Raw genomic sequence first — 25,209 nt, forward strand, 5'->3', positions numbered from 1 at the left:
TTTTCGCTCAAGTCACGAGAGCGCGCTCAAGCTGGCGAGCTCGCGGTCCCGAACCTGGGTCCGCCACGTCCCAGTCCGACGCTCTATCCACTGCGCCACCACCTGGTCAGGCAATACTGGACTTTTTACTGAAGCCAGGATGATGGGCTGGCTCTTTTCAGAGAATGTCATGTTCCTTTTTCTAACCTCTAGCACTAAGTCCTGGCCAAGTAGCTCAGTTGGTTAAAGTGTTATCCTGACATGCCAGTTTGTGGGGTTTTATCCCTGGTCAGGGCACATATGAAAATCAACTGATGAATGCACTAATAAGTGGAGAAACAAATCGATATTTCTCTGTCTCTAAAATCAATTTTAAAATTAAAAATAAATAAACTCTAACAGCATTTGAGATCTTGCTCCCCAGCATATGCCATCAGTTTAGCTTTAACTTACAAACATTCTCAAATAAATCAATAAATGAACTCTCTAGCAGTTTCCGCCACCTGGGATTCCTTTTCCCTTTCTCTTTCTTTACTCCATCAAATCCTTCATATCTACTTGTCTCTATCAAATCTTTGCTAATGGTCCTCTCCCTTCTTTGAACTGTAAGAATTTCTCTACACTAGCCAGCACTTGCATGGACTTTCTTTTGCATTTTTCTCTATTTCACCTCTGAGTCCTAAATTCCCAATTAGATTGCGAGGTTGTATTGGTTACAATTCCTCTGCATTCTCCACAGTAAACTGGGTGTAAGTTCAAACAAACGTATCTGTTAAGTCAGACTGAAATTTTTTGTCAAAGAATGTAGCAAGAATGATGGGAAGTGAAACAAGGATGGCAGGAGGTGGACAGCAATTCAGACAGCTAGACAGAGGCAGTGCCTGAGGGATTAAAGAAGCATTTAAAGGGGTCCACTATACACTCCTAGTGTAATCACTGCAGACAGAGAAAGAATGGAGAAGGAATGGGACATGGCATCCAGCAGTGTTGCTCCCCATGGCCTCTTATTTTTCTAGGTTCATTGACTAAACCTCCTCTTTGACTTCGCAGGCAGGGTTAAATGCCCTGCCCTCAAACTCCCATCATATCACATCTAAGAACCTGGTCTGCCTCCTCGCTAACCTGTGAGTTCAGTTAAGTTATTTCCTCCCCCTGCTTAGTCCCAATAATACATAGTGGGTTCTTAATAAATGATAATTCAATGAATGAAAGCATGCATGAACAAAGGACTGATTGACTCGGAGCTAGTACTGCACCTCAAGTCTACATTATGAGACTGCACAGAGAATAATGTGCAAATTTTGATAAATTCATTATAAGTCTAGAAGGTCAAATCTCCTGCTGTCCTACGCCACTCGCAGAGAAGACTATGAGATCTGCTAAAGGGCCCAGAAGAATCTCAGAAACAAGAGAGGCGGGTCTTGTGCCTACTCGGACCACACCTCCTTGCGTTCAAATAATTCCGCCCGTACACCCGCCCCCTCCGGCCCAATATGCAACTGTAATTGGTGAACTCTCTAATCTGTCTGAGAACCCCGATGCCTATTGGGTCAGCTGCCGAAACTGTATTGCGCACTTCCCGGTGTTGTGAACGCGGCGCGGACGTACGCTGGCCGCCATTCCGCTGCCAGGTAGTGGTCGTCTAAGGGGCTATGGGGATTTGTGGCGGGATTTGAGGGGCTTTGGGAGGCGTGGTGGGGTCATGCAGAGCGGCCGGAGGGGTTGGGCCGGGCTGCGCCCATTCTAAGCGAGGAGGGGCTGCAGGCTGGGGTTCTCGTCGCATTCCTGCTGAGCCTCTTGGGGGCCTGGGCCCTGCTGCTCATTAATTTTTTTCCTCTGTCCTCCAGATTCTCCAGGCATGGCCGGAGTATTTCCTTACCGAGGGCCGGGTAATCCGGTGCCCGGCCCTCTAGCACCGCTACCGGATTACATGTCGGAAGAGAAGCTGCAGGAGAAAGGTGAAGAAGGCGTGCGAGAACGTTGTCTGCGGGCCCGAAGATATGGGGACGGGTGTGCGCGTGCGCGTATCGGGTTTGAGCCCCTTCTGTTTTGGCAAATGTCAAAACGTTAGATGTTAGCGCACTTAGTAGTTCCCCCGCCCATTTATTTTTTCTCCTATTCAGATCCTTAAAAACGTCTGTTGCTTGTAGGCACTGATCCAAACAATAGGGATAAAGGAGCGATGCAGCCAGAACTCTTACCCTTATAAGGGTTTAAATTGCAATGAAGGAGATAGACAAAAAAGGTTTAAAAAAAGTCTGTAGCATAAATGTCAGACAGTGATAAATGTGGTGAAGGAAAAAGTAAGAGTAAGATGACAAGAGAAGTAGTAGGGAGTGCGCCTGCTGGATGCCATTCTCTCTTTTATACATCCTAACTGGCCCTCACCCTAGGGCAAGAGATGGGGATGATTAGACTAAGAGTGTGCAGTCCTTTAAACTGAAGTATCTTTGTAGCCCGAAAATGGCAGCAGTTGCAGGCCAAGCGCTATGCTGAAAAGCGGAAGTTTGGATTTGTGGATGCTCAGAAGGAAGACATGCCCCCAGAACATGTCAGGAAGATCATTCGAGACCATGGAGATATGACCAACAGGAAGTTTCGCCATGACAAAAGGGTCTACTTGGGGTAAAGAACATCCTGGGATTATTTCATTTGGAGTTTGGCCCCTTTCCTTTCTCCCTATCCTATAAGGTGCAGTCCTGAGTAACTGCTCTGTCATTTTGGGATGTTAATCTAGAACAGCCCATCTTGGTAGTTATAAGAGAAGGGGGAGAACCATTAGGATCCTGTGATAATTCCAGATCTTCTAGTATGCTCTTTTTTTTTTTTTTTTTAACAGAGACAGCGAGAGAGTCAGATAGAAGGATAGGTAGGGACAGACAGACAGGAATGGAGAGAGATGAGAAGCATCAATCATTAGTTTTTTGTTGCAACACCTTAGTTGTTCATTGATTGCTTTCTCATATGTGCCTCGACCTGGGGACTACAGCAGACCAATTAACTCCTTGCTGGAGCCAGTAACCTTGGGTCCAAGCTGGTGAGCTTTGCTCAAAGCAGATGAGCTCAAGCTGGCAACCTCGGGGTCTCGAACTTGGGTCCTTCCGCATCCCAGTCCAATGCTCTATCCACTGCGCCACCACCTGGTCAGGCTCTAGTATGCTCTTGATTGTCCTGGTTTTACTTTCTGATCTGGGACTGGAGCTCTAATTTGTCTAAAAACTGTCCCTGTCTTTGAAATGGTTGAAGCACAGAGCAGGACACTTTATGTACTTTCACAACTCCTCAATAACCAGAATTTTTCAGGTTCAGGAGTAATTAACTTCTGAGGTGTCTATATGATTTTTTGTTGTTGTTTTTTTTGTATTTTTCTGAAGCTGGAAACGGGGAGAGACAGTCAGACAGACTCCTGCATGCGCCCGACCGGGATCCACCCGGCACGCCCACCAGGGGCAACGCTCTACCCACCAGGGGGCGATGCTCTGCCCCTCCGGGGCGGTGCTCTGCCGCGACCAGAGCCACTCTAGCGCCTGGGGTAGAGGCCAAGGAGCCATCCCCAGCACCCAGGCCATCTTTGCTCCAATGGAGCCTTGGCTGCGGGAGGGGAAGAGAGAGACAGAGAGGAAGGAGGGCGGGGGGGGGGGGTGGAGAAGCAAATGGGCGCTTCTCTTATGTGCCCTTGCCGGGAATTGAACTCGGGTCCCCCGCACGCCAGGCCGACGCTCTACCGCTGAGCCAACCGGCCAGGGCCTCTATATGCTTTTATTATGGCCCCAAGCTGGTGAATATAGGTACAGTACCTTGGTAAATCATTTTTCCATTTGGATATAAAAATGTTAACCTGTTCATTAACCACTAAGAGCCATGGAAGGTTTGTGTATTTCAAAACTTTCTGGAGAACTGTGCTAAGTGTCAGAGATACAGTAGTGAATAGGAGTTAATGGCCTTTCTGGAGCTAGTGGCAGGACAGACGTGAGACATGATTGCGATAAAGTATGGTGAATATATTATTAATTATATTATTATTAGTAATGGGAAAGCCTAGAGAGAATAGAATGTGACAGCTACTGATTTAGAGGAACTGGAATCCAGTTTAGTAGGACTGAAGTTTAAGAAGAGGAGCACAATTGGAGAGGGGGAAGCAGAATTCCTGGTCATAGCGAGCCTGTGTGCTAAGCGTGGGAGTTTAGACTGTAAGGTAGGATTTTCTATGGAATGTGGGACTGGGATATCATGTAGCTTCGCTGCATGAGACATATAGCAGAACATTTTGTGACTTCTAATCATCTATCTTTCTAATATTGTAGTGCCCTAAAGTACATGCCCCATGCAGTCCTCAAACTCCTGGAGAACATGCCTATGCCTTGGGAGCAGATTCGGGATGTGCCTGTGCTGTACCACATCACTGGAGCTATCTCCTTTGTCAATGAGATTCCCTGGGTCATTGAGCCAGTCTACATCTCCCAGTGGGGGTAAGAAGAGCTGGAGTGTGATGTGTGGTGGTGGGGTTGGGAGGCAGTACCTGAAAACCTTTGTGTGACATTCTTGAATTCCAGGTCAATGTGGATTATGATGCGGCGAGAAAAGAGAGACAGGAGGCATTTCAAGAGAATGCGTTTCCCCCCTTTTGATGATGAGGAGCCGCCTTTGGACTATGCTGACAACATCCTAGATGTTGAGCCACTGGAGGCCATTCAGCTAGAACTGGACCCTGAGGAGGATGCCCCTGTATTGGACTGGTTCTATGACCACCAGCCATTGAGGGACAGCAGGAAGTGAGTGTGGTTGGAATTATCACTCCTGTGAGAGGTTTGAGAAATCCAGCAGTCTTGCGAGAGCAGTCAGCATGGCTTGGCCAGCTGGTATACCTACTTGACATGGTATTTTTTTCCTAGGTATGTGAATGGCTCTACTTACCAGCGCTGGCAGTTCACACTACCCATGATGTCTACTCTCTACCGCCTGGCCAATCAGCTCCTGACAGACTTGGTGGATGACAACTACTTCTATCTGTTTGACCTAAAAGCCTTCTTTACCTCCAAGGCACTCAATATGGCCATTCCTGGAGGCCCCAAATTTGAACCTCTTGTTCGAGATATCAACCTACAGTAAGTTGGAGAGACTAGGGATTTTAGGCACCTTGGGTTTAATAAAATTTAGTATTGATTCTTAAGATTCCATTGTAGTTTCTAAACTCTCCAACTAGTCTGCTTCTTTTTAATTTTTTATCCTAGGGATGAAGACTGGAATGAATTTAATGATATTAATAAGATCATCATTCGGCAGCCTATCCGCACTGAATACAAGATTGCTTTTCCTTACTTGTACAACAACCTTCCACACCACGTCCACCTCACTTGGTGAGAGAGCTGGAAAACAGTCAGGGACATGGAGAAGGCTGACATTTTGGTCAGGGAGGAGAATCTTGGCTAACTCTTTTTTCTCTTTAGGTACCACACTCCTAATGTTGTGTTCATCAAAACTGAGGATCCTGATTTGCCAGCTTTCTACTTTGATCCTTTGATCAACCCAATTTCCCACAGGCACTCAGTCAAGGTGAGAGAAAGAGACATTTGACTTTATCTCTTCGAAGAGAAATTTTCTTGCTCTGGCTTGGTTGGTTGGGGCATCCTCCCAAAGTGTAGAGGTTGTGGGTTTGATTCCCAGTCAGGGCACATACAGGAACAGATCAATGTTTCTGTCTCTCTCTCCTTCCTCTTTCACTAAAATCAATAAAATAAAAAGGGAAGAAAGAAACAGATTTTCTGATCATGGCTAATGTGTTACTAGATAAAAAGTTGTCAAGAGGAAGATGTGTTTTCCATCCTGTTAAGTGGTTCCTTTTGAGCTATAAGCTAATTTGAGAGTTGGGCACTTGGCTCAGACCAAGTTACTGGTATAAGTTTGGTTTCTGTGATTATCCATCTTCACTTTATCATTACTCCTATGGGACTCTTTAGTTCATTCTGGTCTGTTTCCATTGTGTTTTGTGTTTTTTCCCTTAAATCCTTTTATTGAGTTTTAATTCATGTACCATACAGTATACCCATTTAAAGTGTACAGTAGTTTTTAGTTTATTCACAGAGTTGCACAACCATCAACTCAGGCAACTTTAGAACGTGTTCATTACCGCAAAAAGAAACCTTGTATCCATTAGCAGTGGCTCTCTGTTTCTTGTGAACCTTGTTTGGCTAGGCCACTATTAATCTACTTGATGTCTCTATGTTTGCCTATTCTGAGTATCTCATATTCTCATATAAATAGAATGATACAATATGTGATAGGTGGTTGTGGGTTTTTTAAACAATGTGTGGTCTTACCTGACCAGGCAGTGGCACAGTGGATACAGCATCCGACTGGGATTGTAGAAGACCCTGGTTTGAAACCCTGAGGTTGCCTCCTTTGGCTTGAGTGGGGGTTCACCAGCTTGAGTGTGGGGTTGCTGGCTTGAAGGATTATAGGCATGGCCCCATCATCACAGGATTGAGCCCAAAGGTTTCTGGCTTGAGCCCCATGTTTCTGGCTTGAGTAAGGGGTCACTCGCTTTGCTGTGGCCCCCCTGTCAAGGCACATATGAGAACATAATCAATGAACAACTAAGGTGCTCCAATGGAGAATTTTTTTTTTAATTTATTCATTTTAGAGAGGAGAGGGAGAGACAGAGAGAGAGAAGGGGGGGAGGAGCTAGAAGCATCAACTCCCATATGTGCCTTGACCAGGCAAGCCCAGGGTTTCGAACCGGCGACCTCAGCATTTCCAGGTCAACGCTTTATCCACTGCGCCACCACAGGTCAGGCTGCAATGGAGAATTGATGCTTCTCATCTCTCCCTTCCTGTCTGTCTGTCCCTATCTGTCCCTCTCTCTGTCTCTCTCTGTCTCTGTCACAAAAAACAAAACAATATATAATCTTTTGTGACTGGCTTCTTACATATGGAATGCTTTTTCTTACACATGCCTTGACCTGGGGGGGCCTCCAGCTGAGCCATTGACCCCTTGCTTAAGCCAGCAACTTTTGAGTTCAATCCAGCAACCATGGGATCATGTCTATGATCCCATGCTCAAGCCATCAACCTCGCACTCAAGCTGGTGAGCCCATGCTCAAGCCGAATGAGCCCGCGCTCAAGCCGGCGACCTCAGAGTTTTGAACCTGGGTCCTCAGCATCCCAGGTCAATCAATGCTCTATTCACTGTGCCACCGCCTGGTCAGGTGCATAGAATGTTTTTTATATTCCGTTGTGTTCTTTCTTTTTTTTAAATGAGGTTAAAAATTTTTTATTGACCTTTTTTTGAAAGAGACGATTTGTTGTCCCACTTATTTATACATACATTGGTTGGTTCTTACATGTGCTCTGACTGGGAATCAAACCTGCAACCTTGGTGTATAGGGATGATGCTCTAACCAACTGAGTTGCCAGACCAGGACTTTTCTATAGTGTTCTTAACATGAACAGATCTGCTTTCCCAAGCCCAGTTTGGAGCTTGGGCAGGAGCTGATAGCAGTGTTTACTACTTACAGTATTGGGCTCCTGTGGGAGGCCTTTGGAGGTGAACCAGTTAGAGTGTGACTAGGAATGGTTACTTTCCTGGTTGGCCCTGGCTTGTTCTGTATTCTCTTGGCCCCCCTTTTCCCTGGCCCTGTAGGGTTTCTCTTGTCAGCCAGCCCAGTTTCCATGGCAGATGAAGCCACTCTGCTTGGCCCCAGAGAGTTTCCTTTTCATCCCAGGTCTCTGCCCAGTTCAGCGAGAGCTGAACCCTTGGGGGTTCTTATTTCAGAGCCAGGAACCGTTACCAGATGATGATGAGGAATTTGAGCTGCCAGAGTTTGTGGAGCCCTTCCTGAAGGACACACCTCTCTACACGGATAATACAGCCAATGGCATTGCCCTACTCTGGGCTCCACGACCTTTCAACTTACGCTCTGGTCGTACCCGCCGGGCCTTGGACATTCCGCTTGTCAAGAACTGGTAAGGCTTTTGCCTGGGGGGATGGTAGTGGATATTTAAGAGAATAGACTCCATCTGGGTGGGCATGTGGCCTTTATCAGAGTGGCTGGAAGGAGAGGTGGGCCAGTCTCTTACAGGTTTGTTTTCCCAGGTATCGGGAGCATTGTCCTGCTGGGCAACCTGTGAAAGTGAGGGTCTCTTACCAGAAGCTGCTTAAGTACTATGTGCTTAATGCCCTGAAGCACCGGCCCCCTAAAGCCCAAAAGAAGAGGTAAGGTACCTGAGCATCCCTGCTCAGGCTTCTTTTGTTCCAAATATAATCAGCAGACTAACACTCACTCTCCTCATTCACACCCCAGGTACCTGTTCCGCTCCTTCAAAGCCACCAAATTCTTTCAGTCCACGAAGTTGGACTGGGTGGAGGTAGGGCTACAGGTTTGCCGTCAGGGCTACAACATGCTCAACCTTCTCATTCACCGTAAAAACCTTAACTATCTGCACCTGGATTACAACTTTAACCTCAAGCCTGTCAAGACACTCACCACCAAGGTACCTGCATTGGTCCTAAGGACCTCCTGGGCTTGAAGGATGGCCTGTTTACTCTAGCCCCCAAAGAAAGCATACATCCAGTCAGGACCATGCCTGTTTAATGTTTTTTTCTGTTGTTTGCATCTTCTCCAGGAAAGAAAGAAATCTCGTTTTGGGAATGCTTTCCATCTGTGTCGAGAAGTTCTGCGTTTAACTAAGCTAGTGGTAGACAGTCATGTACAGTATCGATTGGGCAACGTGGATGCCTTCCAGGTAAGACTCAATATCCCCAACCCATACCCCAGGTGAGAAGCTGGGTAAAGCCTGGGCTGATTGTGGAACTGGCTCTAGCTGAAAGCTGGATGGGCATATTTGTTGCAGCTGGCAGACGGATTGCAATATATCTTTGCCCACGTGGGGCAGCTGACGGGCATGTACCGGTATAAGTACAAGCTGATGCGGCAGATTCGCATGTGCAAGGACCTGAAACATCTCATCTATTATCGCTTCAACACGGTAGGACTCTGCCCGTACACTCACTCTCGGATCCATTGTAATTTTTTTTTTTTTTTGTATTTTTCTGAAGCTGGAAACAGAGACAATCAGACAGACTCCCGCATGCGCCCGACTGGGATCCACCCGGCATGCCCACCAGGGGGCGATGCTCTGCCCCTCCGGGGCTTCGCTCTGCCGCGACCAGAGCCACTCTAGCGTCTGGGGCAGAGGCCAAGGAGCCATCCCCAGCACCCGGGCCATCTTTGCTCCAATGGAGCCTTGGCTGCGGGAGGGGAAGAGAGAGACAGAGAGGAGGGAGGGGGGGTGGAGAAGCAAATGGGCGCTTCTCCTATGTACCCTGGCCGGGAATCGAACCCGGGTCCCCCGCACGCCAGGCCGACGCTCTACCGCTGAGCCAACCGGCCAGGGCCCCATTGTAATTTTTACATCTAGTCAGGGCACTTTCCAGGGACCTATTTAGAGATAAGCTCTGATTGTGACATTGCTACCTTCACCTTGTGAATCTCAGCAGCTCCCCTCCCTTCAATATCTCCCCCTCTGCCCACCCCACCCACAAGCTTACATTTAGGTCAAACATGTAATTTCAATGACTGTTTTCTGCCTTAAAATTTTGTATTTGCTTCATTTAGCTGTTGAGATCCCAGAGTTTTTCCCTTTGTGTTTTTTTCTTCATGTCATACATGTGCTCATGTCCCATCTCTGCCCAGTTTTCTGTTGTCTATACGGATTGCTAACTTTTATTCTTGACTTCTGCTTGGGATCATAGGGTCCTGTAGGGAAGGGGCCTGGCTGTGGCTTCTGGGCTGCTGGCTGGCGGGTCTGGCTGTTTTTCATGCGTGGCATCACCCCTTTGCTGGAGCGATGGCTGGGTAACCTCCTGGCCCGGCAGTTTGAAGGTGAGTGGCTTCTCCCATTATCTCTTCAAGGGTAGATCATATGTGTTCCTGTTCTGTCATTTGCCCTTGTTTGAGACTGAGAACCCAACCCCTTCCTGCTGGATTGCTTCTCAGTCCCATTCTCTTATGAGTCTTATCTGGTTCTGTTTCTAATTTTGTTGTAACTGTGGTTTGTGAGAGGGGCATGAAGGTAGAGACTTTTTTTTTTTAGCCAAAGAGATAGAGGGGGACAGATAGGGACAGACAGACAGGAAGGGAGAGAGATGAGAAGCATCAGTTCTTTGTTATAGCACCTTAGTTGTTCATTGATTGTTTTCTCATATGTGCCTTGACTGGGGGGCTCCAGCTAAGCCAATGTCCCCTTGCTCAAGCTGGCGACCTTGGGCTTAAGCCAGTGACCATGAGGTCATGTCTATGATCCCACACTCAAGCTGGTGACCCTGCGCTCGAGCCAGTGACCTTGGGGTTTCGAACCTGGGTTCCCAGCGTCCCAGGTTGATTCTCTATCTGCTGTGCCACTACCTAATCAGGCAATAGAGACTTATTAAAAGCAGTGACTCGCCTGACCAGGCGGCGCAGTGGATAGAGCGTCTGATTGGGATGCAGAAGACCCAGGTTCGAGACCCTGAGGTCGCCAGCTTGAGCGTGGGCTCATCTGGTTTGAGCAAAAGCCCACCAGCTTGGACCCAAGGTCGCTGGCTAAAGCTAGGGGTTACTCGGTCTGCTGAAGGCCTGCGGTCAAGGCACATATGAGAAAGCAATCAATGAACAACTAAGGTGTTGCAACGAAAAACTGATGATTGATGCTTCTCATCTACCTCCGTTCTTGTCTCTCTGTCCCTATCTATCTTTCTGTCTCTGTAAAGAAAACAAAAAAAAGCAGTGACTCTTTGATCACTTCACTTCTAGGCCGACACTCAAAGGGGGTGGCAAAGACCGTAACAAAGCAGCGAGTGGAGTCACACTTTGACCTTGAGCTTCGGGCAGCTGTGATGCATGACATTCTGGACATGATGCCTGAGGGGATTAAACAGAACAAGGCCCGTACAATTCTGCAGCACCTCAGTGAAGCCTGGCGCTGCTGGAAGGCCAACATTCCCTGGAAGGTGCATATCTCCAAAATTCTGAGAGACATGGAAATCATCTTCCTGGGGTTACAATTACCACTCTTAGATACTCTTTGGGGTCCATGTTGTTACATGACTTTCTTATTGTGCCTTTTATACTTGCAGGTCCCTGGACTGCCAACACCCATAGAGAATATGATCCTTCGATATGTGAAGGCCAAGGCTGACTGGTGGACCAACACTGCCCACTACAACCGAGAACGAATCCGCCGTGGGGCCACGGTGGACAAAACTGTTTGCAAAAAGAATCTGGGCCGCCTTACCCGGCTCTACCTGAAGGCAGAACAGGAGCGGCAGCACAACTACCTGAAGGTTGGGCAGAGTAGGCTGGCCTGGATGTGGGGGTCGGTAGAGGGTAGACTGTACAGTTGGGCTCATGCCTTATGCTGGAGAAATTGACTGTAACGGGAGCCTAATTATTATATCCACTTTGTAGGATGGGCCTTACATCACAGCAGAGGAAGCGGTGGCAGTGTATACCACCACTGTACATTGGTTGGAAAGCCGTAGGTTCTCACCCATCCCATTCCCCCCACTTTCCTATAAACATGATACCAAGTTGCTCATCTTGGCCTTAGAGCGGCTCAAGGAAGCTTACAGGTGAGGAGTGGAGTAAATAGGTTCCTTTTGGAAGTTGATGGGGAGAATGGCACTTTTTTTTTAAGGTTTTATTTATTCATTTTAGAGAAGGGGGGAAAGAGGGAGGGGAGGAGCAGGAAGTATCAACTCCCATATGTGCCTTGAACAGGCAAGCCCAGGGTTTTGAACCGGCAGCCTCAGCGTTTCAGGTCGACACTTTATCCACTGCGCCACCACAGGTCAGGCAGAAAATGGCACTTTTGTCAGTCCAGAGAAAGGTTTAGCCTCAGTGCTTTCTTGGTTTGGTTTCCTCTTGGTTTTCTCATTCACTTTCCTATTGCCTTGTCAGCGTGAAGTCTCGGTTAAACCAGTCTCAGAGGGAAGAGTTAGGGTTGATCGAGCAAGCCTATGACAACCCCCATGAGGCTTTGTCCCGCATCAAGCGTCACCTCCTCACACAGAGAGCTTTTAAAGAAGTGAGTGAAATGCCCTCCAAATTTTATATTGGCTCTGCTGTTCATTTATGGCACCTAGGCTGGCGGGTTGCCTCAGGTGATAGGTGGATTGGTGTGAGCCAGCTTCCCTTTCCCACAGGTGGGCATTGAGTTCATGGATCTCTATAGCCACCTGGTGCCAGTGTATGATGTGGAGCCACTGGAGAAGATAACTGATGCCTACCTGGACCAGTACCTGTGGTATGAAGCTGACAAGCGCCGCCTCTTCCCACCCTGGATCAAGCCTGCTGACACAGAACCACCTCCTCTGCTTGTGTATAAGTGGTGCCAAGGTAAGCTTTTCCAGGATCACCCCTGAAGAAGGGAAGGGAAGTGAGTTCTACATCAGAATTCTTATTCGGCAGCTTAATTTGTTTACTCTCTTGCTATATGGTGCCTAGGAAATAAGTGTTGATGTTCAACTGAACAGGGCTGACACTCCTAGCAATCCAGAGGCATGCATAGAGTGGTTAGTGCGATGGGTTATGCAATGTGCTAGCTGCTGTAGGCGCTGGTCCTGAAAGGGAGTTTCTCATCTGCTGGAGACCTGTCTTATTCCTTAGGCATCAATAACCTGCAGGATGTGTGGGAGACAAGTGAGGGTGAGTGCAATGTCATGCTGGAGTCACGCTTTGAGAAGATGTATGAAAAGATTGACTTGACCCTGCTTAATAGGCTGCTGCGACTCATTGTAGACCACAATATAGCTGACTACATGACAGCCAAGAACAATGTCGTCATTAATTATAAGGTGTGTTCAGGGGCAAGGTAACAAGGAATTAGGGGTTGGGGGTTCTGGCCCACTGAGTTAGGTTCTGCTGAGGGGAGGATAAAAGAGGGTTGGCCTTGGAGAAGCCTGGGCCGTGGCTATGGGTTAGGACTTGAGAGTTTTCTTTCTCTCTTTGTAGGACATGAACCATACAAATTCATATGGGATCATCAGAGGCCTGCAGTTTGCCTCATTCATTGTGCAGTACTATGGCCTGGTGATGGATTTGCTTGTGTTGGGATTGCACCGGGCCAGTGAGATGGCTGGGCCCCCTCAGATGCCAAATGACTTTCTCAGTTTCCAGGACATAGCCACTGAGGCTGCCCACCCAATTCGTCTGTTCTGCAGATACATCGATCGCATCCATATTTTCTTCAGGTGAGAACTTGGATTCTTACCCTTACAGAGCATTGAGGCATATGCCTGCCTGGGCATTGGAAGTGTCTCTTGTACATGAGTTGACTTTCTGCTGGGTTGGGAATCCAAAATGAAATAAAGTCCTGTGAGTAGGGTAAGGGTTTAACGTGGGCCCCATCTAGCCACCTGTAGGTCTCATGAGGTCCTAGTGTATTGGGGCCTCAACAATGTACCTTGCTTGATGTAGGTTCACAGCAGATGAGGCTCGAGACCTGATCCAGCGTTATCTGACAGAGCACCCTGACCCCAACAACGAAAACATCGTTGGCTATAACAACAAGAAGTGCTGGCCCCGCGATGCCCGCATGCGCCTCATGAAACATGATGTCAACTTGTGAGTCTAAGTGGGGGCCTTGGGAGTTGAAAAACATCAGCCTGAGGAATTCAGAGAACAATTAGGGGAATTTATGAGGTTTTGTCCTGGGTGGATACTCTTTTAGGGTATCATCAGTTTGGCCTTTGAAGAGAAGTTTCGTTCAGGAGACTGATGTGACCTTATATCTTCTGTGTGCAGGGGTCGGGCCGTGTTCTGGGACATCAAGAACCGTCTGCCACGGTCAGTGACTACAGTTCAGTGGGAGAACAGCTTTGTGTCTGTGTACAGTAAGGATAATCCCAACCTGCTGTTCAACATGTGTGGCTTTGAGTGCCGCATTCTGCCTAAATGCCGCACCAGCTATGAGGAATTCACCCACAAAGATGGGGTCTGGAACCTACAGAATGAGGTATAACCTGGGAAGGGTGCTAGACATAGCATTGCCACTCCTGTACCTCTGGGGTAAATGGGGGTGAAGAATACTCATACAACTTATTTTATTTTTGTAAAAGAGAGGAGGGGAGGTAGACAGACTCTCACTTGCACCCCAAACAGGAACCACCCTGCAACCCTTGTCTGGGGCTGATGCTCCACCCATCTAGGGCCCAAGCTCGCAACCAAACTATTTTTAGCATCTGAGGCAGAGGCTCTACAGAGCCATCCTCAGTGCCTGGGGCCAACATGCTCAAATTAGTCCAGCCATGGCTGTGGGAGGGGAAGGGGAGGGGAGGAAAAGCAGGTGGTCGCTTCTGTGTGCCCTGACCAGGAATCAAAACTGGAACATGCACTTGCCGGATTGACACTTGACCACTGAGCTAGCCGGCCAGGCCTCAATTTTTCATTATTGGTCAAGTGAGCTTCATTGGATGGGCAGGGCATAGTGTTTGTTAGAGTTGTTTCTTGCTCCTGTTTCAGTACCAGAGACAAGTTAACCTTCACCTTGTGGTTTAGGTTACTAAGGAGCGCACTGCCCAGTGTTTCCTGCGTGTGGATGATGAGTCAATGCAGCGCTTCCACAACCGCGTGCGTCAAATTTTGATGGCTTCTGGCTCCACCACCTTCACCAAGGTATGTTAGACAATGAGCGCCGGCTTCCCTCATGTCCTGTGTCCATGTCATATCCCTTTCAGCTCTTGCCCTGGTTTACTCTCGTTTCTTCCCAGTATTGTCCACTGCACCAGTCTCCATACGTTATGGTGTAGCAGCTTAGAGTGTCCAATCAACTCAGTTACTTTCTGAGAAATTCTACAGCCACCTGACCTGTGGTGGCGCAGTAGATAAAGCGTCAACCTGGAACACTGAGGTTGCCAGTTCAAAACCCTGCCCTTGTGTGGTCAAGGCACATATGGGAGTTGATGCTTCCTGTTCCACCCCTCTTTCTCTCCTCCCCTCTCTAAAAAATGAATAAAATAAAATAAAATTTAAAAAAGTGTAATAAAAGAAATTCTACAGCCTACTTCTGTGTGGTTGTGAAGACTCTTAAGGCAAGAGTAGAAATTGGATTTACATCTTTCCAAGGAACGGGTTAATCAAGTCATATAATTTAGCTTTTAAACAGTAATGTAATGTGCATGTTGAAAAGCAAGTATAACTAGCTCAGTATTTACTTTCCCTTCGGTTGCTTCCCAAGGCCCAGCTAAAGGCAGCTGGAATTGAAAAAGAATAATCTGAGGATTTGCTGGCTGTGTTGTATACTTAAGTTTTTGCAAAGTTTAGAAAGTCATCTTGCCCTTGCCACTGTTTTTCCTTGCTATTATAATGGTGTACATGAGTGACCTGGCTGAGGCTCTCAAGAGCATCAGTGGTGCCACAAGAAGAGGGAAACATCAGGTTCTTATAGGCTGTACTCTAGAGTCATTGTCCAGTTTCTAACTGTGATGCTGAGGCAGCGTTACACTGATGATCACCGAGCTGGGAAAACTGTGAACTTTACAGGAAGGTTAAACAGGTGTGTGGGCAGCTTTAGATTTTCTGTGCAACTCAGAGAACTAGAAATATGGCAAAATAATTTGCATCTACCTGTCAGTCTGGTCTCATTTTACTGACAGTCTTCACTGGCATCATGGTCCACAAAGAAGCAAAACACAAAGGATGGAAAATCTGGGGATTCTTTTTCTAGGAATGTAATACATAGAAATAAAGTACCTCAATGAATTTAAATAAAAGGTACTTTATCCTGGTTTCCCTTAAAATACTAACTTAGCTGTAGAATTATTCTTTCACTTTTTTTTCTTTTATAGGGATAGAGAGAAGGCAGAGAGAGGAATAGACAGATAGCAACGGAGAGATGAGAAGCATCAATCATCAGCTTTTGGTTGTGCATTGCGACACCTTAGTTGTTCATTGATTGCTTTCTCATATGTGCCTTGACTGCGGGCCTTCAGCAGACTGAGTGACTCCTTGCTCGAGCCAGTGACCTTGGGTCCAAGCTGGTGAGCTTTTTGCTCAAACCAGATGAGCCCCCAGGTGACCTTGGGGTCTCAAACCTGGGTCCTTCAGCATCCCAGTCTGATGCTCCATCCACTGCGCCGCCGCCTGGTCAGGCGCATTTTTCTTTCACTTTGACCTTCATATCCCTTTAAATATACAATGTGCAGCACATGTAAAGAATACTTAAATTCTTTAGTGATGCTTCTTTTGGGGATACATTTTATCTTTTTTTTAAAGATTTTATTTATTGATTTTACAGAGAGAAGGGAGGAGTGAGAAGTATCAACTCATAGTTGCTTCACTTTAGTTGTTCATTGATTGCTTTTTGGTGCCTTGACCAGGCAAGCCCAGGGTTTCAAACCATTGACCTCAGCATTCCAGGTTGACACTTTATCCACTCTGCCACCACAGGCCAGACAGAATATGTTTTGTCTTAATATTCTTTGCCTAAAATTCCTCATGATATATATTTTTGGAACATAGTGCAAGAACAAAGTTTTTTTTTTAGCTTGGTTAATCCCTCTGAATGTCAGTAACAGGAATTATGTATCTCATTCATTCCACTGGTGCTTGTTGATAACTACCGCATCATTATGGATGCACTACATTTAAGATAGAGTCTCTGCATTCATTGAGCTCATTTACCTAGATGGAGGCACAGATATATAGTCAGGAGAACTTTCACAGAGCTGTTGTATTATTTGGGAATCAGTGAGAACACTCAAGTTAATGACTAGCCCACCCTGGGAGGAGAGGAAAGGCTTCCTGAAGGAAATGGCATGTGATGAGGCAGTGACGGATGGCATTCCTTCGGCCAGAAGTATGGAGAAGTGACTAGTGTGTTACATGGGGGGCTATACAAAGTAGAATTCACTGGAGTAAAATTGTAAAGTTTGAACTGTTAGCAGGTAGAGGCTGGACAGATAAGTGCGGGCCAGATTTGGCCTCATTGAGAGTTCTGTAAGGGTTTTAAGCACGGGATTGACTTTTTCAGATTTATGTGTCAAGTGGTTCACTGCGTGGAATAAGATGTGAGATAAGATTTAGAGATAGATGCCAAAGTCCAGATAAAAATGGTGAAAGGAGAGGTAAAGGTAGGGAAACTGACTTGGTAAGAAGTTAGCAGGTAAAATCAGCAGAGCTTCATTTTGGTGGGATGCCAGAGGGAAAGGAAGAAGTCCAAATAACATTCAGTTTTTGGCATGGGTGATGAGGTGGATATTGGTGTCACCAATTGGAAGAAGAACAGATTTAGGGGAAAAATGGAATTTAGTATAGGATATTAAAAGTTTGAGGTTTCCAAGAATATCCAGATAGAGGTATCCAACAGGTATTTATATATTTCTTTACTTTTATGATACATATATGTGTGTATTTGTGTATTTTTCCCCCTTAGTGGTGCCTTTTATTTTGATGGTCTCTTAGATTTGATGAAAAATACAATGAGTTTGAAGCTTCAAGAAGAGAAATGAGGTGAGAAAGAGCAGTCAGGTAACTTATAGGTTCTTATATAATATGCAGTTGCAGGTATTTTACAATTTGAAGCTTGAAGAAGATACCTGGGTTGAAGATGTAGTTTTAGGAGTCTATCAGCATAAAGAAGATGGTTGAAAGCTCAAGAGTGAGCAAGATTATTCAGGGAAAATATAAGGAGTGAGAAGAACAGGAGGATAAGTTGGGGACACTGAACAGCACTGTGTCAGACTGAGGGAGTGCTGGGTCATGGGAGCCAAGGCCATCGTGAATGGGTGGCCACCTAACAGTTGCAGTTGCCTAAGAGTCAGCTAGATAAGATCTGAAAAGTATCCATTGGATTTGGCAGTCTGGACGTCATTGGTGACCTTAGCAAGAGCTGTTTCAGAAATAGGGATAGAAGCCAGAGTGCAGTGGGTGAGGCTTTATGGGAAATGAGAGAGTGGAGACAGCAAAGACTGGATTTGCCAGAACTGGAGTGAGGAGAAAGGATATTAGATGCCACCTAGAGGAAGAAATAAGTCAAGGCAGGTATTTTTACATGGAAATGACTTGGGTATGTTTTCATCAGGAAGGAGCCCGTAGCAATTAAGAGTGCAACAGAAGTGTGTTAAATGATGGAGCAGTGTTCTGGAGGAATTGTGTAGGGATGGTGGGAAAAATAAGCAGATGGAAACATCCTCTGAACCTAATAGAAAAGAGGTTTGGATAGATTAGATGTGAATGTAGATAAGTTTAGTGGAAACTGATAACAAGTCTTGACCTTTTCAGCTTTTCCTGGGCTGGAATGAGGGGTACAGGGTTTCAGACTTAAGCACAATGTTAGGGATATGATAGGATTGTTTGAATGCTGACAGCCTGAGTGGGTTTCAAGAAAATGAAGACAGCTGTTAGTGTGAGTTCTTACCCAAAACGCTCAGCTACTCAGTGTGGGATGGAGAAAGTGGGTAGATTATAGTAGTGATTTAGGACTGGGGTTTTGCTGGAGGGCTCTTGTGGAGTGGTAACAGATTGGATGCAGGGGAGTTAAGGGTGCTGCCCCTATTGGAATCCTGGAATATGGGAGGGGTGAGAAGGAAGAAACCAGAAGAGGCCAGTGGCCTTAGAATAAAATGTAGGGGGCCCTGGCCGGTTGGCTCAGCGGTAGAGCGTCGGCCTGGCGTGCGGGGGGACCCGGGTTCGATTCCTGGCCAGGGCACATAGGAAAAGCGCCCATTTGCTTCTCCACCACCCCCCCCTTCCTCTCTGTCTCTCTCTTCCCCTCCCGCAGCCAAGGCTCCATTGGAGCAAAGATGGCCTGGGCGCTGGGGATGGCTCCTTGGCCTCTGCCCCAGGCGCTAGAGTGGCTCTGGTCGCGGCAGAGCGACGCCCCCTGGTGGGCAGAGCGTTGCCTCTGGTGGGCGTGCCGGGTGGATCCCGGTCGGGCGCATGCGGGAGTCTGTCTGACTGTTTCTACCCGTTTCCAGCTTCAGAAAAATACAAAAAAATAAAAAAAATTAAAAATTTAAAAAAATTTAAAAAAAAAGAAAAAAAAATGTAGGGATCAAGGGAATAGATGTATGAGAGGTAAGAGCCTGAGTAATGGAGAATGTCAGAGGTTAGAGAGGAGTGTAGTATAATGGTTAGAAGCACAGCTTCTGGAGTCAAATTGGGTTCAGATCACATCGCCATCACTTTACTATGTAGTTGGGACTTTGGGCTTCAGTTCCCTCATCCATAAAATAGGTGTACTGACATATTACCTAGCTCAGAGGGTTTTTGTGAGAAATAATGTATATAGTGGCCCTGGCCGGTTGGCTCAGTGGTAGAGCGTCGGCCTGGCGTGCAGAAGTCCGGGGTTCGATTCCCGGCCAGGGCACACAGGAGAAGCGCCCATCTGCTTCTCCACCCCTCCCCCTCTCCTTCCTCTCTGTCTCTCTCTTCCCCTCCCGCAGCCAAGGCTCCATTGGAGCAAGGATGGCCCGGGTGCTGGGGATGGCTCCTTGGCCTCTGCCCCAGGCGCTAGAGTGGCTCTGGTCGCAACAGAGCGACCCCCCCCAGGGGCAGAGCATCGCCCCCTGGTGGGCAGAGCGTCGCCCCCTGGTGGGCGTGCCGGGTGGATCCTGGTCGGGCGCATGCTGGAGTCTGTCTGACTGTCTCTCCCCGTTTCCAGCTTCAGAAAAATACACACAAAAAAAAATGTATATAGTAAGCTATATTACTTGATGAATTCCTTAATAAATATTTGCTCTCATTAATTAGAGGGTCAGAATTATGAGCAGCTAGAATATGGGGATTTATTCCTGAGGTGTAGTAAGGTAAAGCAGTTTTGTTTTTTTGTTTTTAAGTGCAAGGAAGGAAGTTAGACTCCTGCATACTCTCTGACAGGGTCCACCCAGTAACCCCTGTCTGGGGCCAATGCTCAAATCAACTGAGCTATCCTCAGCACTAAGGCTGACACTTGGATCAGCTGATCTATCCTCAGCGCCTGCGGCCAACCCTTGAAGAGAGAGAGATGGGGAGAGGGAGGGAAAGAGAAGCAGATGGTTACTTCTCATGTGTGCCCTGACTGGGGATTGAATTTGGAACATCCGAATACCGGACTGATGTTCTATCCACTGAGCAAACTGGTCAAGGCCAAGGTAAAGCAGCTCTTATAATAAAATTTCTTAATCTTCAATGGTTGATAATAGAAAGGAAATATCCAGTTGGGCTAGAGGTGAGGTGGCCTTATTCTTGTCCTCTAAATTTTTCTTCCCCCTTGGACTCTTAGAGTCATTGCTGCCACTACCACTACGTACTCCAGCTGTTTGGGGTTTTTTTGTTTTTTTGTTTGTTTGCAATTTTATTTTATTTTATTTTTAAATATTTTATTTATTGATTTTTAGAGAGAGGGGAGAGGGAGAGAGAGAGAGAGAGAGAGAGAGGAGGAGCAGGAAGCATCAACTCCCATATGTGCCTTGACCAGGCAAGCCCAGGGTTTCGAACGGACAACCTCAGTGTTCCAGGTCGATGCCCTATCCCACTGCGCCACCATAGGTCAGGCCTTGTTTGCAATTTTAAATTAACTGTGTTTTATCTTCAGGGACAGCACAATGAAAGCAGTTTTACAGAAAAGTGACCCTTGTTGCTTCGATGTCTATTAATGCTTTCTATTGAGTAGATTAGTCTTTTGAGAAGCAACTGTAATAAACCATCAAACCATTTGTCTAGGCAGAAGGGTTTTGTTCTGCAGGTTAAATATCTGATACTGGTCTCACAGGTCTTAAATGAAGTTGTCTGCTGGGTTGGTTACATTCTGGAGGGTCTAAGTGAGAATCTGTGTCCTTGCCTTTTCCAGACAACCCACATTGCTTGGTTTTTGACCCCCTTCTTGTAGCTTCAAAACCGGCAATGTGCATCTACCTGAACATCACTGCATTTTCACATCTTTCTCATCTCCCACCATTCTTGCTCTAGGTATATGTGGTACATTAGCCCAAGCTTAGAGACAGGACTCTTCAGGGCTAGTAGCTATGAAATAAGTCTAGGGCCTGACCAGGCGGTGGCGTGGTGGATAGAGTGTTGGACTGGGATGCAGAGGACCCAGGTTCGAGACCCCGAGGTCACCAGTTTGAGTACGGGCTTATCTGGTTTGAGCAAAGCTCAAACGACCCAAGGTTGCTGGCTCAAGCAAGGGGTTACTCAGTCTGCTGAAGGCCTACGGACAGGGCACATATGAGAAAGCAATCAATGAACAACTAAGGTCTCCCAACGAAAAACTAATGATTGATGCTTCTCATCTCTCTCCATTCCTGTCTGTCTGTCCCTGTCTATCCCTCTCTCTGACTCTCTCTGTCCCTGTAAAAAAAAAAAAAAAGAAAGAAGAAAAAAGAAATAAGGCTAGCGTACTTATTTATGTGTGTATGTATATATGTTCTCTTGTTTGTTTTTTTGTTTTTTGTGACAGACAGAGAGAGGGACAGATAGGGACAGACAGACAGGAAGGGAGAGAGATGAGAAGCATCAATTCTTCGTTGCGGCACCATCGTTGTTTATTGATTGCTTTCTCATATATGCCTTGACCTGGGGACTACAGCAGACCGAGTGACCCCTTGCTCAAGCCAGCGACCTTGGGCTCAAGCTGGTGAGTCTAGCTCAAACCAATGAGCCGTGCTTAAGCTGGCGACCTCTCCGTCCCAGTCTGACGCTCTATCCACTGTGCCACTGCCTGGTCAGGCTGTATGTATGTATTTTATTCATTAAGTTTTAGAAAGAGAGAGAGAGAGAAACATCAATTTGTTGTTCCACCCATCCATACATTTATTGATTGATTCTTATATGTGCCCTGACCAGGGATCCAACCCGCAACTTGGGCATGTCGGGATGATATTCTAACCAACTGAGCTACCGGGCCACGGCAAGTCTGGGATGTTTAAACAGACTTTGATAAGGGCTAGGAATAACAGAAGAAAATAGAGTTGCATCTTGTTAGGTTATCTGACTTAAATGGTACAGCTGCTTAGCTTCACCTTATGAATTGCTCTAAGGCTACCTTTCTGCTTAGTACCCTGCTTTCCCACAAACAGCAGACATTCTGGGCCCTGGCTGGATAGCTCAGTTGGATAAAACATCATCCCGATATGCCAAGGTTATGGGTTCGATCCTGCTCAGGTCACATACAAGAATCAACCAGTGAATACATAAATAAGTTGAACAACGAATTGATGTTTTTCTCCTTTCCTTTCTTACTCAAATTAATAAATTAAAAAGAAAAAATAAAGAAAAAAACAGCAGACATTCTGTCCTCCTCACCGGGGAACCCCTTTACACATGTCAAGTGGGAGAGACCTCAAGAGAACATCTTTGCTTGGCAGGAGATGTATTTCTCTGTCCTTTTTTGTTTTCTTCTGACATTATTTATTTATTTTCAAAGACTTTATTTATTTAGAGCAATTTTAGGTTTATAATAAAATTGAGAGGAAGGCACAGAGATTTCTCATATACTCCCTGCCCCCAAACATGCATATCCTCCTCTGTTATTATTTTTTTTAATTTATTTTTGGTCAGGTATTATTTAATTTTTTTATGAACATTTTATTTATTCATTTATTTATTTTTTACAGAGAGAGGGATAGATAAGGAGAGACAGGAATGGAGAGAGATGAGAAGCATCAATCATCAGTTTTTCATTGGGACTCCTTAGTTGTTCATTGATTGCTTTCTCATATGTGCCTTGACCAGGGGCCTTCAGCAGACTGAGTAACCCCTTGCTCGAGCCAGCGACCTTGGGTCCAAGCTGGTGAGCTTTGCTCAAACCAGATGAGCCCACGCTCAAGCTGGCGACCTTGGGATCTCAAACCTCAGTCCTTCCGCATCCCAGTCCGACGCTCTATCCACTGCGCCACCACCTGGTCAGGCTCCTCCTCTGTTATTAACATCATTCAACAGAATGGTATATTTCTACTAAGGATAAACCTACATTGACACATCATAATCATCCAAAATCCATAAGGTTCACTCTTGCTCATAGGTAGTCTGTGGATTTGGATAAATGTCTGGTGATAGATGTCCATCATAATATCACACAGTACTTTTTTAAAAAAATTTTATTTATTGATTTTAGAAATATCAATTTTTGGGTCCACTTATTTAATATGCATTCATTGGTTGATTCTTGTATATGCTCTAACTGGGGATCAAACCCTCAACTTTGGCATATCAGGACAATGCTCTACCAACTGAGCTACTCAGACAAGGCTGTACAGAGTATTTTCACTGTCCTAAAAATTCTGTTCTCTACCTGTTCATCTCTCTCCCTGCCATATTTACTTTATTTTTTTAAGATTTTATTTATTGATTTGAGAGAGAGGGAGTGAGATTATAATTGCTTCACTTCAGTGGTTCATTTATTGATTTTCGTATGTGCCTTGACTGGGCAAGCCCAGGGTTTCGAACCACACTGACCTCAGCGTTCCAGATCAACACTATTCACTGCGCCACCACAGGCCAGGAACCAGTGTATTTTTCAAAGTGACTTCATTATTTCACTGTCCTACCAGCAGTATATGAGAGTTCCATTTTTTCCACTTGCTAACACTTGTCACTGTCTTAAAACACCCCAATGGGTGTCAAGTATTTATATATACTTCCCTAATGACCTTGAGTTGAAATCTTTCTTGAGAACTAGGGACAATATAACAAACTGGACTAAGGAGTCTGTCTTCCCCCACCCAATGGTTCATCTAGAATTTATTTCTTTCTCACTATCTTCAGATTGTGAATAAGTGGAACACAGCCCTAATTGGCCTTATGACATACTTTCGGGAGGCTGTGGTGAACACTCAGGAGCTCCTGGACTTGCTGGTGAAGTGTGAGAACAAGATACAGACTCGTATCAAGATTGGCCTCAATTCCAAGATGCCGAGTCGGTTCCCCCCTGTTGTGTTCTACACCCCTAAGGAATTGGGTGGACTTGGCATGCTTTCAATGGGTCATGTGCTTATCCCCCAGTCTGACCTCAGGTAGGTCTTGGCTGAAAATTTTGCTAGACTCTGAGGGAAGAGGATATTTCTTTACATTGAGGGTTTAATTTTTATCTGACTTTCGTTGTGCCCCAAAACAGGTGGTCCAAGCAGACAGATGTAGGTATTACACACTTTCGTTCAGGAATGAGCCATGAAGAAGACCAGCTAATTCCCAACTTGTACCGCTACATACAGCCATGGGAAAGTGAGTTCATTGATTCTCAGCGGGTCTGGGCTGAGTATGCACTGAAGAGACAAGAGGCCATTGCTCAAAACAGGTGGGCATCCAGGAGGACATGGCAGTCCTGTGGGGTGTGGGAGTAACCATTGAGCCCTGCATGACACATTTTTATGGAGAGAAGGAAGTACGTTTTACATCTGACCCTTTTTATTATCCTCAGTTAAGGGGTATGCTGAACTCTTCTTACAGCACATATTTGACTTTGATCTTTTTTCTTTGCCAGACGACTGACCTTAGAAGATCTAGAAGATTCATGGGATCGTGGCATTCCTCGAATCAATACCCTCTTCCAGAAGGACCGTCACACATTGGCTTATGATAAGGGCTGGCGTGTTCGAACTGACTTTAAGCAGTACCAGGTCCATGGAGGGATAATGGAGAGGTTTTCCCTGAATTAGGAGACTCTGTGGCCATTCTGGGAACCTGGGGCAGTAGGCACCCAGAAGCTTGACCATACTTTTCTTGCCATCTAGGTTTTGAAGCAGAACCCTTTTTGGTGGACACACCAGCGACATGATGGGAAGCTCTGGAACCTGAACAACTACCGTACAGACATGATCCAAGCCCTGGGTGGCGTGGAAGGCATTCTGGAGCACACACTCTTCAAGGGGACTTACTTTCCCACCTGGGAAGGGCTTTTCTGGTGAGAGTTCACATCTGCTCTAACAGTGACCCTCTCCTTTTCCAGCTCTCTGAGCTCATCCCTGTGGGCTGTTGTGTTCTAGATGGCCACCCCCAGGAAGTCAGCAGTACTCTGGGACATGACACAGTGTCACTTTACCTGGTCTCTTCTGATTCCCAGGGAGAAGGCCAGTGGTTTTGAGGAGTCTATGAAGTGGAAGAAGCTAACTAATGCTCAGCGGTCAGGATTGAACCAGATTCCCAATCGTAGATTCACCCTCTGGTGGTCTCCAACCATCAACCGAGCTAATGTGAGTAGGATTGGTAGACATGGGAGATAAAAGCTAAAAACAAGTGTATCTGCTTCCTTAATTATGTCCTGAGAAGCAGTGTCTCT

At 46.2% G+C, this 25,209-nt stretch overlaps 1 protein-coding gene across 1 annotated transcript in view; it reads left to right on the forward strand.

Annotated features, from left to right (window-relative positions):
* The first annotated feature begins 1,537 nt into the window (after window positions 1–1,537).
* The window catches only part of PRPF8 (pre-mRNA processing factor 8), a 34,941-nt gene continuing 11,269 nt past the window's right edge, over window positions 1,538–25,209 (forward strand). The window contains exons 1-29 of the mRNA XM_066363544.1: window positions 1,538–1,610; window positions 1,827–1,937; window positions 2,436–2,604; window positions 4,284–4,448; window positions 4,533–4,751; window positions 4,872–5,084; window positions 5,211–5,336; window positions 5,427–5,532; window positions 7,751–7,941; window positions 8,072–8,191; window positions 8,280–8,469; window positions 8,602–8,721; window positions 8,830–8,964; window positions 9,731–9,860; window positions 10,770–10,966; window positions 11,093–11,299; window positions 11,424–11,587; window positions 11,916–12,042; window positions 12,161–12,353; window positions 12,624–12,811; window positions 12,969–13,207; window positions 13,434–13,580; window positions 13,761–13,971; window positions 14,514–14,630; window positions 23,700–23,947; window positions 24,049–24,228; window positions 24,415–24,550; window positions 24,665–24,834; window positions 24,994–25,123. Coding sequence (XP_066219641.1) covers window positions 1,838–1,937; window positions 2,436–2,604; window positions 4,284–4,448; window positions 4,533–4,751; window positions 4,872–5,084; window positions 5,211–5,336; window positions 5,427–5,532; window positions 7,751–7,941; window positions 8,072–8,191; window positions 8,280–8,469; window positions 8,602–8,721; window positions 8,830–8,964; window positions 9,731–9,860; window positions 10,770–10,966; window positions 11,093–11,299; window positions 11,424–11,587; window positions 11,916–12,042; window positions 12,161–12,353; window positions 12,624–12,811; window positions 12,969–13,207; window positions 13,434–13,580; window positions 13,761–13,971; window positions 14,514–14,630; window positions 23,700–23,947; window positions 24,049–24,228; window positions 24,415–24,550; window positions 24,665–24,834; window positions 24,994–25,123 — 4,638 coding nt within the window. The 5' untranslated portion in view covers window positions 1,538–1,610; window positions 1,827–1,837. The remainder of the gene's footprint in view (window positions 1,611–1,826; window positions 1,938–2,435; window positions 2,605–4,283; window positions 4,449–4,532; window positions 4,752–4,871; window positions 5,085–5,210; window positions 5,337–5,426; window positions 5,533–7,750; window positions 7,942–8,071; window positions 8,192–8,279; window positions 8,470–8,601; window positions 8,722–8,829; window positions 8,965–9,730; window positions 9,861–10,769; window positions 10,967–11,092; window positions 11,300–11,423; window positions 11,588–11,915; window positions 12,043–12,160; window positions 12,354–12,623; window positions 12,812–12,968; window positions 13,208–13,433; window positions 13,581–13,760; window positions 13,972–14,513; window positions 14,631–23,699; window positions 23,948–24,048; window positions 24,229–24,414; window positions 24,551–24,664; window positions 24,835–24,993; window positions 25,124–25,209) is intronic.

Source organism: Saccopteryx leptura, chromosome 2 (genome assembly GCF_036850995.1).
Source record: "Saccopteryx leptura isolate mSacLep1 chromosome 2, mSacLep1_pri_phased_curated, whole genome shotgun sequence".
Lineage (NCBI taxonomy): Eukaryota > Metazoa > Chordata > Mammalia > Chiroptera > Emballonuridae > Saccopteryx > Saccopteryx leptura.